Source organism: Empidonax traillii, unplaced genomic scaffold (genome assembly GCF_003031625.1).
Source record: "Empidonax traillii isolate 1590-97213 ecotype Southwest subspecies unplaced genomic scaffold, ASM303162v1 scaffold89:size1181294, whole genome shotgun sequence".
Lineage (NCBI taxonomy): Eukaryota > Metazoa > Chordata > Aves > Passeriformes > Tyrannidae > Empidonax > Empidonax traillii.
The window spans coordinates 808,347-822,495 of record NW_020955282.1 but is presented as its reverse complement, the minus strand read 5'-3'; the positions used below and the strand labels follow the sequence as shown (position 1 = coordinate 822,495).

The window sequence follows — 14,149 nt, the reverse complement described above, 5'->3', positions numbered from 1 at the left end:
AGTGCTTGATAATAAACACTAAGACCTGAGAAGAAAACAAAAAACCCTACTCAAGAGACTTTGACTTCCTCAGTATTGCTGATTCCATGAGAGGCATGGTTCATCTAGCCTCACTTTAGCCATGGAAGTTATCCAACCTAAGTCAACTTTGTCTAATCCTTCTGCCTTTTTCACTCTTAGACTAGAAGTTTAGTTTTAAGACAGAAATGAGGACTTCCAGATTTTTTGCTTTCTTTGTGAAAGTTAGAAAAACAAAGACTTCCCAGAAAGTTAGAAAAACAAAGACTTTCCAAAAAAGACCAGAAAAAAAAAGAAAAATTCAAAAATACATTCCTCTTTTAGATAAGTGATCACTTTCCATTTCATTCTTCTAAAATATAAGAAAAAAGACAATAGGAGGGGAAGGGATGAAATGGTTCAAGATGAAAAATTTAAAAAAAAAAAAAAATTTCTTTCAAAATTATTTTGCCCACCCATAAAACAACTTTTTTCCATTCATCAGCAAAAAAACAACAATGAGATTTAGCAACACGCATTGAAATCAGATAAAATGTTTTTAAAATTAATAAACATCAGAGACACACGGTAAAATGTAAAACCAGAAGAAAAGAAACAGGAAAAAAAGAAATCATATATCTAATTTAAAAGCACATCAAGTGCTGAACAACAAGTCCTGGACAACAGTCCTGACAGCAAAGTGAGAAAACTCTCCCTGGACTGTTCTTCTGTCAGAGTGTTATTAAGCCTTATACTAGAATTAGTGACTCTAACAATCAGGATTTTTTTCATGATGGAATACTGAGAGACATTTTCAACAATCCCAGTTCAAATAATTTTTAAATCTCAGTAACCACTTTCTTGATAAAATGAGTTTTAAAAGAGTCTAGGAATGGAAATACTAATACGATAAAAGAGATACTCAGCTAATGTGAATTAGTGTATTTCTCTAAAGATGAAATTCTCTGAGACCCACAAACAAATTTACCTTTTAATGCATAGATAACAAAAATGTTTATCGAGAACCAAGGACAAACTTTATGATCTAAGCACTACAGTGTAGCTGTGTTTTTAACTACCCCTACCATAGACTCCACTTAAAATACTAGCAGGGAACCTGTTTTTCTATACCCCAGGGAGAAACACCTAGAAATGGAAATACTTTTAAAAAATATATTCTCTAATAATGTGTATTTCATTTCAAAGCAGCCTACCAAACACATTCTTAGAAGCTTTACTGCATTTCAATACCACTTTGGGTTACAAGAATAATGTTCAAGGAAATCTGAATCATGGTTGATCCAAGTCACTGGCAAATTTTGATGACAGAGCATCTTTGCAGGCAACATGAAAAGAACAGTCATGAGCACTGCACACATGGTTAACTTCTGATTTTTGCCCAGACGAAAAAAACTAGTGTGTTAATTCATTAATAATTGCTTTTTAAAGAAGTTTAGAATATGTTTTTGAGTTTGATTAGTGTTTTACGCAACATTACTATACCATCTAGTTTATCCAAAACTGGCTGAGCTCCAGTATTGGAATAGCAATCATCCCATGTTTGTTCTGTGCTCTTTGCATTACTGAAAGCTTTGGTTGTTTAAATTGAAGGTGCCTAAGACAATTATTACTATATAATAAAAGAACCAAAAGACTTGGTGGGGAGTAGGGGGCAGGGAAGAGAGGGAAGAACACAACATGGATGGCACAGGACACACACAAAATTATAAGTATTAATGTGACAGTGATCTTTAATTCTCCATATTCCAATTAAGATGCGACAGCATAATGACATTATGTCATTATGTTATCATATTGTTTAATCTAATCTTCCAACATACATTACAGCATCACATTATAAAAAGCTTATTCGGGAAAATTTAATTTGCCTTGCAGATGGAGAACTATGGAAATAAGGCACCTTTTAGTTTCTGTTTTGCATTATTGACAGACCTTCTAGTAATTGTTCCTCTGAAAGATATTAAAGAGGATGAAGGTTAAAACTCAGAAACAGGCAAAGTAAATATATTAAGTAGGGGACAAAGACCTGTTTTATTTACAATGACTACAAAATGTTTGGTTTGCTTATTTTTAAATCTAGAGGATTTTCTCTAGTATAAAATAAATACATAAATAAATGAAAAAAACTCTAATATTTGACTTTAGAAAAATCTCTTTTTCTCTAGTTTCTTATCTCTGGTGGCAGAAACCATTCCATTCAGCAACCACATTTAAATTGGAGGTATTATTTGAACTTTGCATCTTTTCAAAAGACAAGTAGCAGTCAGTAAGAAGCATGTTATACTCTCAGCATCCAAGCTATTAGACAATTGTGTGAAAATCATTTTACAAGGCTATTGGTGTTCCAAACGCTGGGTGAAAGGATCTGGGGATATTCCAGAAAGCCCACACGGCTGAAAGCTTTCTTAACCTACATTAAATCTTGATAATGTAATAATGAGTCTTTCAAAAGGATAATTCTAATTCCCCTATCTAGTGCAATAAAGACTGTATACAGCTAATCTGCTTTGCCCTTTCAATTAAACTCATCCAGGACGTTCTATGTAGTCAGCACCCTGAATGAGTCATTAAAATTCTCGTTCTGTAAGAGTTGTGTGCAGCGCAGCGTTGTTTCTAAATTCCATTAAATCCAAACGGTCTTTATCGCCCCATGACCACTGTGACTTCAATCAGCCAATTTAATTACCTTACAAAATTGTCAGCAGAAGCAGCAAAGAAAAACAGGAAGGGTTGTGACGTTATCAAATTGAAATCTTCCTCTGTGCTGTTTAATCTAGACCAGTCAATAACAATGCTTCTCACCTCCTTGCTGCTTTCCCGAGGCTCTTAACCTTACTCTTCTTTCAAAGATTTCTGTTGTTGTTTATAAGACTGATTTGAACTCCTCTCTATGAGGATGTTAATAGATATCGAAAGCTTCTTGTCCTTGGCAGTAAATTTTTTATTGGTTCTGAATGCTGGACTTGCCAAGACACGGATCCCCGAGGGCTGCTTCAAGTGTTTGGCTTGCAGATTTTCTTTGTACTCACGATCTGAAGGCAGACTGCCTTCCCCACTAAAACCAGATACATAAATTTTCTCATTTCTCTCAAATATAGACAGAAAGCTTACCTCCTTCCACTAAAAGGATCTCAATGCAAAACCCAAAGGAAAGAAAGTACACATCCAGGAGAGTTACTGCAAGTCCTTTAAGAAAGCTCTACTCGATTACCCAGCGAGTATTTTTCACTTGAACTTTTGTCTCATGCACTTCTGCACAGAATTAGCTCCCACTGCTGTGCCGTGATTTCCCTGGTTTGAAATGCTACAATTTGAAAATGGTCTCCAGAATCCCAGAAACGTGTGGTTTGACACTCACTGGCAACTGCACAAGCAGTGGACGTGACAAGTCGGCCTCTTCTGTGATTTTGCCACACCTGAGCTGGTAGAAACAATTACATGGAGATAATGTGTTTGAGACAAAGCTCAACTAAGAAGGATGTCAGATTAGACCCGTGGTAAATCTTCACAGAGGAAGACTCAGGCATCTAGCAATTTCCCTCTTGGGGTTCCCACAATGGAGTTAAGAAATTAGGGGGTTTTTGCCCTAGGTCCCAAACATTATGTGATTATATAAGATTTGATTTGCTATAATTACTGTTTTATGTAGGGCAATAGGAAAGTGCTAGGCTTTGTGAGGTTTTGGGGTAGGGTTTTTTTTAGAAAAAAAATTTAAAAAGTAGTCAGTAGTAGGAAACGTTTCTGGTAAGAGTTGAAAACTCTCCCTCTACCCCTTGAAAAGTTTTTTTCTATTGTGCCTTAAATTTCTTTTGCTTTTGAATTGGAAGAAGCCACACACTCGCACACACCCTTCCTTTATGGTTCATTGTAACACAAAACATTCAACTCCCTTTTTCATCTGCTTGAAGTCAGGCAACTCCAAAGCAACAAAAAGTCGAAACTACAGGTATAGGCCCCTACTTGTCTTTACTCTTCTTGAATGTGTTGAAGAAAATAAAGCATCACACAAAGTGGGTTAACACTTATCAGGCTATTGAGACCCCTGCAGTGGAGGTCTTTAGTCTTTCACCACACTCACGAATAATGAGTTACCCGAGAGAAAATGCAATGGCGAAACGGCTTTCACCTTCCAGTCACAGGTCCCCCTTCACACCTTTGCTGTAGGAGACGAATTGATCACAGGACTAGAGACAAGGCCAGGAACGGGCAGTTTAAATAAATGAGGGCATTTTAGAGCACTCCAGACTTCAAAGAGCTGACATACAGTAGTAGGTGGGAAAAGAGGGCATTTAAATAGCCCGGGCTTTTTACTGCCTTCGGCAAGACAAGGAGTGGGTTTCTGAAAAGAGAGGTGAGCAATTATTAACGATTGATAGCTCTTAATAGCTTGTTAATTCAGAGTTCTGGGGACAAGGTGCTGGGATGCCCTCAGGAGCTAAAGGTAGATCGAGGTGACCTAGGAAAAGGGAGGAGGGGGTGCGGGTGAGAGGCTGAGTTCGGCCAGGGCAGTCTGACCCGCCCAGCTGTCGTGGGCAAAGGGGCGGCTCGGCTGGGCTGTGGATCCGCCGAGTTCCCCAGGATTTCTTGGAAGCCACTGCCCTGGGTCTGTGCTTACACAGGAACAGTGAATCGGAAAGATACGAAACATGATTCCCGACAACGTAACGGATCTGCCGGCAGTCAGGTAGTTTGGCTTTTGTTCGGTGCCAAGTGATAAGGAAAAGGTTTCAATCACACTTAACACTGCGGAGAGACAAATACTAGGCTGCTGTTTTCTGCCACATCAAGATGGGACCTTTTGTCTGCAGCAATGGTTTAGGACTGTTCCCATTTGACACCCTCCAATACAAGCCTCTCCTCCAGCGTCTCCTGGGCTTGAAAACTGTTCAGAAAGGGAAGGGAGGGAGGTTGGTGGCATGTCCCATGAAGCAAAGAGTCATTTAGGAAGGGCGCCGGGTGTGATGTCCGAATACCACGTTGCCCAACTCCAGCAGCAGCAGCAGCAGGCGGGTGTCCAGGTGCCTGAGCAAGTGTCGCTGGGGAGGGAACAATGCCATCACACCAGCCTCTCCCCGTGTTTGCTCCTTAAGACGCGGGCAGAAATAACCTCCCGCATCTGACAGATAGCCCAGGCCGTTCGAATTCCCTGTGTGGTTGATAAAAGGTAGCTTGAGAGCTAGAAAGAGGGAGAGAAAGGACATGCTGGCTAGTCCCAACAATAAGAGGAGCCGTGGGAAGGACAATGCGAATCCATGGTGGTTAATTTGCACAGAAGGAATGAGGGGGCTGCAGCTCTGGCAGGCTTTAAGCTCTCCCCTGTTGCCATAGCGCTGCTGGCTGAAGAAGAAGAGTGGGGGCTGGCAGGCTGCCTTCTGGAGGGAATCTCCTCAGCTCTCGCTTCTCCTCGGAAGGACTCCACGGCATCCCGTCCTCCTGGTCTCAAGGACATCCCGAAGGGACAGATAGCACGGGAATCCGGAGTGGGAGGCGGAGCGTTCCCCCTCAGAAATAACGAAAGCTTTTTCACAGCTCACTGTTCCTTCCCTCCTCCCCGCCATACCCTACACAGTGACAGAGATGTCAGCCTTTGGGGAAGAAGAGGGAGTTCTCTCGTGGTTACAGAGTCACTCCACACCTGGACTAGGCTAAATCCAGACTCCTTAAAACACAGATGTGCAACAGGCCTGGGTGAACAGGGCAAAAGTCTTCTTTGTGCTCTCTTACATCTAACATTCTCAATAATAAAATAAATTAACCAGCTGCTCCCTTTCTACTTCTAAGGTTGGGTGATGGGTTGAGACAATTCTTTTGAAAGACAAAAAAAGCATGATGCAGAATTCCTACTCCGCTGCTACAAAAACTGGAGTGAGCACAACTCGTTGGCCAGCTGTGTGACCAGAGTAGCTAGCGCAGTAAAACACATACATGATGACACTGGATGCCAAAGTCCCACTGTATCATCTTTCAGCCTCGGAATTATTTATTATTTTAACCATTGCCCTCTCCAGGGCTGTCTCTACAGGTACACTGAACTGGAAATTCAGAGGAGATGCCATTCTAAAGAAGGAAAGTCCACACGCACACACTTGCTTATAGCCGAGAAGATGTCTGTTTATACAGCTACCCCTGATTGTAACTCAGACTCCTGCCAACCCTCGGGGCCCGTTAGGAATGCTGGTTAGTGGAAGGACAGACAGCCGGGCAGTGCCAGACTGCAGGCAGTCCTAGCACTCAATTCAAGGCCATGATTATGTATCAGACTGATTGCAAAATAGACACCACAGTGATATATGGACCTGTTTAGCCATGTCTAAAGAAACAAGTATTCCTGAAGACGGTTGCTAAGAGCAACGTGCCTTAAGCACCACCTTTAGACCAGATGGAAACAGAAAAAAAAAGTGCTGCTAGGAATTCAGCACACTAGATCGGCAACAGCCTGGTTACTTTTTAATCATTACTCACCTTACCCTTCATATAAAAGTGTGTGCAGGGTTGCTGATTTAAACCAAAACAGGTACAAAACAAGGCACTACTGCCAGGCAAAGGCAAGAGCTTTCAGTGTCCCACAGAAATGGATACAGCGGCGGCAACAGTTTCTCACGAACAGCGCGAATGAGGGAGATCCGCGCTTCCACCCTCCAGCCATGCTGTCGGCAGTCCCAGAGGATGTCGCTTGTCTAGGGAAGGAACTCTCTGCCTGTCGCCTCCGCCCCCCGCCCCGCCGCGGCTCGCCCGCAGTGCCCGGGCCACCAGCAGGACGCTGATGCGGGGCTCCTGTCGTGGCTCGCCCAGGACTCGCTCTGGATGACTTTCCCTGGCCGCACAGCCTCCCTAGGACCTGCGGGTAACTTTCCCTCCTGTCCTTCCTCGCTGCAAAACTTCTGTAGGGGATGCAGCTGTTGGAATTTCTCCCTCGCTTGCTTGCTCATACACACGAACACACGTGAGCATGCACAGATAGAGCTCTTAAGGTTAGTGTCACGGTCCAGCTGGGATAGTTTTTAAAATGTAAACCCGCTCTACTCTCCTTGAAATTTCATTGGGATATACTTTTTTTTTTTTTTTTTTTTTTTCCGGAGTAGAGTGGAAATCATGCAACTTTACTCGCATAGAAATACTGCGCTTTTCGAAAGGTACCGCACAAGCTCTTTCATGACCACTGCTCAAGACATAAATCATCTCTTCTCCAACCCTAAACGCCACTCAAGTGTCAAGCAAGTAGACAGACGCTTCAAGGGAAATCAGCCCAAAGGTCTCAATTCACAGCCTCGCGCCCGCACGGGATCGGCTCGGGGGGGATCAGAGACGGGCGGCCGAAACTTAACAACTAGTTGACAGGTTTTTAACTGATCAAATACATCAAGCACCGTATTAGCCATGCTTTCCCCTACTGTGGAAACAATAAAGCAAAACAATGGAAACAATTAAGAGGAAGCCATGCAAGCTGCTCAGAGCCTTAGGCAACCGCGTTTGCCAGTCATTTTTCTATTGTTATTATAATTATCATCATCATCGTGCCGTTACTACGGCTACAATGAGCTGCAGCGGCAGAAAAAAAACACACAGCAATTCATCCCTCCGGATGCAAAATAGAGAGGGACTTCTGTGCCCGACTCCGGTAGCACGTCCCAGCTCTCCCCCAGCATCCCCTTCTGAGTCATTTCTACGTAAATCACATTCAGGCTTAAATGAACAATGAAAAAAGTGTCGGGAAATCTTACCAAATCTTAATACATGTGTGGTTCCTTGAGAATATCCAATCCACAGTAAGCAAAGAAGGAGTCTAACGGTGCATCTGAAGACTGAATTAGTTACAATAGGGGAAATAATCTTCATGATGTTTCTATGCACACACGCGCTGCCTTACTTCCCCCTTCTAAGCCGTCAGGTTTCCCGGTAGGGTGAGAATGAGGATACGTAAACTGATGGCCCTCAGACGCGATCACGGCATGGTCACAGAGAGAGGAGAGAGTCTACGTTTTCCAAACCCATTAGCAATCCCTGCATGTTCTTCATTCACTGCGCCAAGGAGCAACCTTCAACTGCAAGGAATGGTGGGACATCCATGTTAGTCGAGGGAGAATCCTTCAGAAATCCAAACACACACAGTGTCCAGCCGAGTAAACCTGGGAGGCAAGAAAGGAGGAAAATCAATAGGTAATCCAGCTCGAGAAATCGCTGAGGCATCGCCACATAGCGAGCACCAGCCGTTTCACTGGCGAAGCTTTTGCCGTGCTCCCATTCTACTGCACTGCTGCACAGCTTCTGACGCGAAGCCAAGATTAAGTGAGAGAAATTGAGATAGCTCTTCTCTGCTTAAGGCTGCCTGCCAGAGAGCCTTCCCAATTTCTATTATGCAACCGATCTGATCGCCTGGCGTTGTTGAAGGAAAAAAAACAGCCCGGTTTTATTTACATGCTTCAAATTGTTATTAGTATTTCAGTTGTTCTGAACAATATCTATAAGGGGTGGGGGGTGTACTACAGAGGAGAAGGGAGTCGTTTGTGTAAAAATCAATTCATGCATTTTAATAGCTGACTGCCTGGGTCGAAATCACTTATCTTTAGAGTTGTGAAAGAGAAGGCTGACAACAAAGTCATGCAGGTTATCAGAGTAACGTTCAGGCTTAAAAAAAAAAATTGTGATATTTACATTCATTAACTGTTACTCATGTTAATGTATGAAGCAGGATAAATGCAATGGTTTGTATGCTGACCGTCCTTAGGAAGTTGCTCCAGACCCACTGATTACAGAGCACCAGCCTGCTTTTGCAAAGTAAACAGAAATCGGCAGCGCTGGAACAACCTTGTTGAATGCAAAAGACCTGTTTTGCTAAACTTAGTGGAATTGCAATGTTGCTTAACAGACAGTAACTTGGGGATTTACTAGTTTATGATTTTCACGTTATTCTGCCACTCTCTTATTTGCACTCTGCTTTCCTTTCACTCTTCTATTATGGAAATGTTGCTGTTCCTCTCTGTACTGAGAGATCTATGTAGTTTGTCATTTGCAGTCCTTAGTGAGAACAATAACACTTCCCAGTTTGATAATGGGATATTGAGTTTATATCTTCAAATGCAGCCACAGACTTTGTCTTTTGGCCAGGTGTTCCAAAGAAGATAAACTCATTCTGTGGACTACTTCAGATTTTCCTTGGAAATACAATTAGTTGTGTGCCTGAATTCATTGAAATACATTGAACTGGGACTGTCAGATTTTGCAATCTAAGTGAAGCTCTTCCTGAACCTACTTAAGCTTTATTACAAACATTAAAGATAATTTCTATATTTCCCACCAGGAAAATGAATTAATTTTATTCTACATTCTGCCTACAGACATCTTTTGTCTCCTTTATCTCCCTCCCTGCCTTTTATTACTAAAGAAAATATCACTGCGAGACTTCCCCCACAGGTATATACAGATGAACACAGAATAAACCTAACTTCACAGAAATAAATACCGATGATGCCAAGCTAATGAGAACACTCTGAGGAATCTATCAGAAGCAGAGCATGGTAGAGGTGAGTTACAGTTTGTTCTTAAATAGTATCCATGTGTTGTAGACATGTAAATAAGTAACAGCAGCATTTGGATTATAACCTGTAGTGCTGGTGCTCTGCATGCTTAAAAGTGCTAGCAATTCACAGTAACTTTTTATTACCTTGCATTACTGATTTCCTCTGCACACTTTTACTTGAAACACTGTAAAACGTTGATGAAAAGAAATGTACGTTCTGCGAGGGGATTATTAAACATCATTGATTTTTTTTTCCTTAAGATGGAGGCATAACTGCAGTGTCAAAAATAACTATCATGAATGGCTAGTTCTGCAGTCTAGCAGGGAATTCAATCAGACGATTTGACTAGTGGAGCACTTTAAAAAGAACACCTAGTATTAAAAGCAAGGATATCTAGCGACTCCTTCAGTTCACACTTAGAATATCTCCCAGTAAAAATGCAGAGAGATGCTTTTTCTTCTGTTTTCTATTTCATTTCGTCTCTTCTACTCGTTTATATTTTATCTTAGTTCAAGGAAAAATAAAATCGACCCACGTGAATACTGTGAAAGTTCTTTGTCTACCTCCCTGGTGTTGCTGAAATAAAGGACATTAGACATCTTTAGATGTATTTTTAATTGTGAATGCTCAGATGCAGCTTGCTGCCTAACCGAATTTTTACTTATTTGTTTCATTTAGTTTTGATAAGCAGCTCTGAAAATATAATATTCATGGTCAACTTTAGCCCATTAAACAAGAGACAAACTTTGGGAAAATTGACTGCTGTTATCAGTCTGATTTTCTAAGGTCTCTTAAAAAAAATACAGCAACCTGTAATCTCAGCCCAACAGAGCTCCTAACTCACTGAGGTGTTTAGAATTTGAATCATAAAACAACTTGTGGTTAATTCCTGTTACTACTTAACACTCAGCAGCCCACGCTACAGCCCCTGGTCTCACGCCTGAGGTTCACGCCGGGTTTCCTTCCCCCCGCTCCAGCATCCCCCGCCGCCGGCTGCGGCCTCAGCACCGCGGACAGCGCCCGGCGCGGCCCCGGCGGCCCCTTCAGCACCGCGGAGAGCACTCCCGGCGTCACCGCCCCTGCTCAAGGTGACAAAACACCTTTCTTTTCTTTTTTTTTTTTTTTTTTTTCATCCTTTTCAGTCATTTCACGACATGGAAAGAAAATTAAAATCTGTTATCAGCTCCTTTAAAGACATATATTATGCCCCCGATTATGTTAGCTAGCCAACTATTTTGTGGCATTTTACGGGTTCAGAAGGAGTACCTCTCTCCTTATCTGCTATCACACATCACCTAATGCTCTAGGTCAACACCCTTTCCCCCTTCTTTCAAATCCTAGCTATCACCTTGAAGAAAAGTCGTAGTTAACCCAGAAATATTTTCTCAAGAATATCAGTTCCTTATATACAGAAAGTAAATCTTGGAAGACATCAGATGTTTAGAACTCACTATATTTGGTGACTGAAGATCACTTATAGACTATCTAATTAACTCGAGCTTCAGTCTTCACCACCTTAAACTCCCGTTTTGTTAACTGGAGTTTAACTTCACTTCTTCTTCGGGAAAGGGAAAAGGAAGGGAAGCCTTTAAAAAGATACCTTTGTGCACCCTCCAGAATGATTTCAATATGAAAAAAGTTAAAGGTTCTTAGTGCTTTTTGTATTTCTTCCCCTGTGATACGTACAGTTCAAAGGCCATAAATCCTTAATAAATGTCATACTGGATAAGCTGGTCTTGTGTTTTGGGAGCTTGTCACCACTGTTACACAGCTCTTTTCATATTAAAGTCTATATGAAACTACCCTCCACACTTCAGTGATCAGCAACAGGGAAATCTACAATTCCGTGGCTATATGTTTTGATTTGTTTGGTCATCTATTGTAGACATGGTGATAACACATCCCTAATACACAAGGACATCTTTAATACACAAGGACAATGTTCAAGTGCACCTGATATGAAAAATGGTAATCTAGCTATAGACAGAGAAAGAAGAATAGACAATCTGAGGCCTTTACATCTTTTCTGGGTAATAAAAACCTGCTGCACTTTTAGCTGTGTGTCAAGTATAAATGGTGTATATTATGTACATAATGTTTCATTTGGAAAGGGGAGATATGTGATTCTGATTGCCTTATTATATCAGGCACTTTTCCCATCAGATCTTATTTTTATGTGCTGTTATCACTATAAAAGTTAACCCACTTCAAGCTAGCTGCCACCTACTGGGATGTATAGTTTTATCATATTACTTTAAAAAGGAATGGGCTTTTTTTTTAGCCCCTAGTTGTGTCTCTAAGAACCAATAATGAGGTTTTTATGTCACTTAATCTACTATTTTGACCCTTCCCAACAACAACTGATAAAAATTTAGTGCATGTATAACATACGGTCCCCCAAATGTTTCTTGGACGTTTTTTGGCAAATCTTTGCAAATACTTCAGATTCACATGCCACCACAGTCCTCCTGCTGTTGCAATCTGGTGTGAGGAGAGCCACAGCTTCCCGTAACACTTAACCAGCATCTCCAGATCTCTAAAAACAAGAATTGCAGCTTTGCTGACAAAGCAGTAACACAGTCCTCCCTTTTAAAACGTTTGCCAAAGTATTCAAATTAATGTTGATATTATAATTTAAAAACACATTGTGGCCCACTGGCATTTCACTCCCACTAGCTATAACAAAACCATAGGTCCTTCTCTGTTTGATATTATCTCAGTCCAAATTTACAACCAAGTTTCTGCTGCATGATGATTAGTGGCATTTTAAGATAGTAATTAATTTTTAGCTATTGGAAAGACGTATTCTAATTAATGAACTGAGTATGCAATAGACTTACTTGTTCAGGCACTTTTGATTATCACGGGAATGCACTTTCCTAGCAAGTTTTAAGAAGCAAGAAAAAATGTTTATATCCTTATCTACATATCAGCGTTTGGTCCCTTCACCTTGCTTTGGGGTTGGGGAAGCTGTGCAAGATTTTGGGAGTAAAATTATGATGTTTAATGTTTTTCGTGCTCTACTCCCCCAAAAGTTTCCAAGGAAAACGTGAAGATAGGTTTTCATTACAATGTATTCATTCCTTCTCTCGGTACGCACACAGCTCTTGCAATCATGCCTCCCCTCCATAGGCAAGAATGTCTTGCTTTCCACAGAGTGTCAGCGCCCTGGCTAGGTTGACGATGGATGCTCACCCAAAGAATGCTGATTTTGTTCAGAAATAAATGACCGGGTTGCAGACAAGCTGAAAGGGGGACTGGCTGCGCCGTACGGTGGGGGCAGGAGGAGACCTCACGGAAGTAGAGACTGTTGACCACCTACAACTCTAGCGAAGTTAGAGCGCGTTTCTCACCTCCGCTTCCCTAGGAGAGCGGGGGGCACGTCCTCAGTGCTACCGGCTCTGCCTCCCGGAGCCCGTCTGGGGAGCAGCGCTCCGGCTGTGGGAGGGAATTCCGGGCTACCGCGGGCACCAGGAGGGGTGCACAGCGGGGCTGCGCTGCCCTGGCCTCTCGCCCCCCTTCCACACCTCCACTTTAGCATGGGGACCAGCGGTGGCTCTGTCGGTGTGGAACAGCGGTGGGAGGAAGAGAGGAAGACGACAGGTTTGCCTTCTCCACAGTGAGGGAAAGAGCCAGGAGGCAGTAGCGCTTGGGTCTTCCAGCTCAGCGCCCGCCTTTGCCCTGAGACACCTGGCCAAGAGCCGTCGTGGTGTGCAGCTCTCGAAACAACGCGGCCACGGTGCATCCCCTCCGCCCCCCTCCCCCTCCCGCAGCCCCTCACTTGCATGCAACCCCTCCGGCCGTGGCGGACAGCCAGAGACCCCGGGACATCCTCCTACCTTGAGCTGCGGGAGGGTAATCGGGGAGGGAGAGGAAGGCGGAGGCGGGGGAGGAAGGGCGGTGGCAGGACGCCGGGGACAGCCCGGGCTGCGGTGCAGCCGGTGTCCGGGCACCACTGACGGCGGCGGCAAGCGGCGCCCGAGCGAGGGAGGGAGGAGGGAGAGAGGAGGAGGGAGCGAGAGGAGGAGGGAGAGAGGAGGGAAGAAGGGAGGGATGGAGGGAAGGGAGGAAGGAGGGAGATCCGCCTCCCTTCGGGAGCGCTGCACAGCGCCCTTTAAAGGAGCAGAAGCTCGCTTTCCCTGATGCCGCCGCCGCCAGCTCCCCACAACGCCAAGTGTCGCCGCTGCCCTCGGCGTTGCCTGCGGCCACGGGCGGCCGCAAGACTTCGCGGGCGGCCGACGAAACAGGAGAGCACTGGCCTCTGCCTCCGCGCCTCTGTTCGAGGGGCCCCAGCTCGCCAGGCGGCGAGTTCTCAAGGCATTAGAAGTCCAGGGTCCTAATCGGGGTCTCCGAGCCCGTTCTGTGAACGCGGAGGGCGTGGGGGTTGGACCCTGCCGCCTGTAAACGGGCGCTTAGCAGCCCCTGCCCGTCCCCATTTTGGCCCCTGGGTGCGGAGGTGAGCGGAGTGCTCCTACCGCAGCCTGCGGGGGTGCTAGAAAAAGTCCGGATGCCTTTGGCTGCTCCTCGACTCTTTTCTGATGCTGGAACCTGCCTGTCCGCACTCCTTCCTTGAACTAGCGGGTACTAAGTTCGGGGTTTTTTTTCGCCACTCT

At 43.8% G+C, this 14,149-nt stretch overlaps 1 protein-coding gene across 4 annotated transcripts in view; it reads right to left on the bottom strand.

The window, feature by feature from the left end:
* GRIK2 (glutamate ionotropic receptor kainate type subunit 2) overlaps positions 1 to 13,513 on the bottom strand; it is a 356,823-nt gene extending 343,310 nt beyond the window's left edge. For all 4 annotated transcript variants that reach the window (XM_027881458.1, XM_027881457.1, XM_027881460.1 and 1 more), the window contains exons 1-2: positions 13,376 to 13,513; positions 7,740 to 8,144 (exon numbers count right to left, since the gene is read on the bottom strand). In XM_027881458.1, coding sequence (XP_027737259.1) covers positions 7,740 to 7,854 — 115 coding nt within the window. In that variant the 5' untranslated portion in view covers positions 7,855 to 8,144; positions 13,376 to 13,513. The remainder of the gene's footprint in view (positions 1 to 7,739; positions 8,145 to 13,375) is intronic.
* Positions 13,514 to 14,149: the final 636 nt, after the last annotated feature.